The 1,452-nt window shown below is 32.7% G+C and overlaps 1 protein-coding gene across 4 annotated transcripts in view; it reads left to right on the top strand.

Annotated features, from left to right (window-relative positions):
• The first annotated feature begins 1,133 nt into the window (after window positions 1–1,133).
• ANKRD17 (ankyrin repeat domain 17) overlaps window positions 1,134–1,452 on the top strand; it is a 127,793-nt gene continuing 127,474 nt past the window's right edge. For all 4 annotated transcript variants that reach the window (XM_077750272.1, XM_077750263.1, XM_077750254.1 and 1 more), the window contains exon 1: window positions 1,134–1,199. In XM_077750272.1, the coding sequence (XP_077606398.1) occupies window positions 1,146–1,199 (54 nt within the window). In that variant the 5' untranslated portion in view covers window positions 1,134–1,145. The remainder of the gene's footprint in view (window positions 1,200–1,452) is intronic.

The following is a 1,452-nucleotide window of genomic DNA, read 5'->3' as shown; positions in this document are numbered from 1 at the left end:
AATTTTTTTCCTTTCCTTTAAAAATTCATTTTCTTTACTTAGGAAAATTTAGACTAGAAGACTGTTCACCTTAGACTTATAATTAGATTGGTTGATTAGTACATTAAGGAATCACACCAGGTTAGTTTGTGTGACACTCCTACATGTGCACAGTTATTTTATTAATGCCACGGGGCAGAAAACATTGTTCCTTTCCAATTGCATTTTTCATATTCCAGATTACTTAAGGAAGAAATCTGACAAGGTAACAAATTTTACTAAATAGAAGATCTGTTAACAGTAATGAATATAATATAATTTGGCTCTGCTGTCAGTCACCAACTTTATTTGCTTGTTTAAGGATTCTCATACAGTTTTTTGAATTTCATTTATCTGAAATACTTTAATCTTTTATACTATTTGTGATAAGGGGGGAAAGGACCATTTCTTTGGTTAGTAAATGAAGTTAAAGACGTTCTTAGAAAATGAATATAACCATGATGTGTTATGTCTTTTTGCCTCAGAACTTGTACATTCGTTGAATGTTAATCTCATTCTCTTAGGTATTTCCAAACAGAGTAGTTTATAGAATACCAGTTTACTTATTTACAAAATCTATATTAAGAGTTATTTTTGACACCCATAAGTCACCAACTATAATGTATATGTTATGTAATGCATTTGCCTGATGTAGCAGATTCCTAATTTGGTATTACCTTGTCTCTTTCTTTGCGTATTTAATTCAGCCATTAATCTCACTACAAGGCTTTACCAAGGATAAATTGCTACGTAACCCACTTCAACCTCTTTTGTTCAACCAGGAAGCCAGACGTGTTTAAATAGCTTTTTAAAAAATGTGCAGTATTTCTTTTTTTGAAATTTTAGGATTTTAAAATTTGGAATGGTAAAATAAGAGACTTTATTTATTTTGTCTGTTAAAATTACTTGACAGAAGTTTGCTTTGGAATAGAGCTTCTGTATCTTTAAAAAATACACAGTGAGTCACCCCCTGCTCTTTTGGTAGATGCCTGGCTAGTGAACAGCTAAGCTGCTTTAGGCATGTAATAGAACATTCCATTTCCTGTTCCCTTGCTGACACAGAGGAGTGTTCCTGCTGGCAATGATCTAATCATAGTGCAGTAAGAAACATGGCAGTTTGATAAAACATGGTGGAGACAGCGGCTGAAATGGAAGCATATGTTCTAGAAGACATTCTTGAGGTAGGGCTAGGTTTGTAAATGAAATGAAAGTTGAAATCTGAACAAAGAAATCTTATCTGCCGGAATTATTTTACAGATGAATAGATTAGAGGAGAGAGCATAGAGAGACAGAGCATAAAAGCAAGATATGGTCAGACCTTATTCCTTGTGAAAATGTGCCAGTCTGGTTCACATGATTACTGAACAAGTCTAGAATTATTTTGCTTAAACTTAATGTTTTGTAAATTGTAGATGTATGCTTAATAAAAAAAAA

Source organism: Crocuta crocuta, unplaced genomic scaffold (genome assembly GCF_008692635.1).
Source record: "Crocuta crocuta isolate KB4526 unplaced genomic scaffold, BGI_CrCroc_1.0 scaffold1, whole genome shotgun sequence".
NCBI classification, from domain to species: domain Eukaryota; kingdom Metazoa; phylum Chordata; class Mammalia; order Carnivora; family Hyaenidae; genus Crocuta; species Crocuta crocuta.
This window is presented reverse-complemented; position numbering and strand designations above follow the sequence as displayed.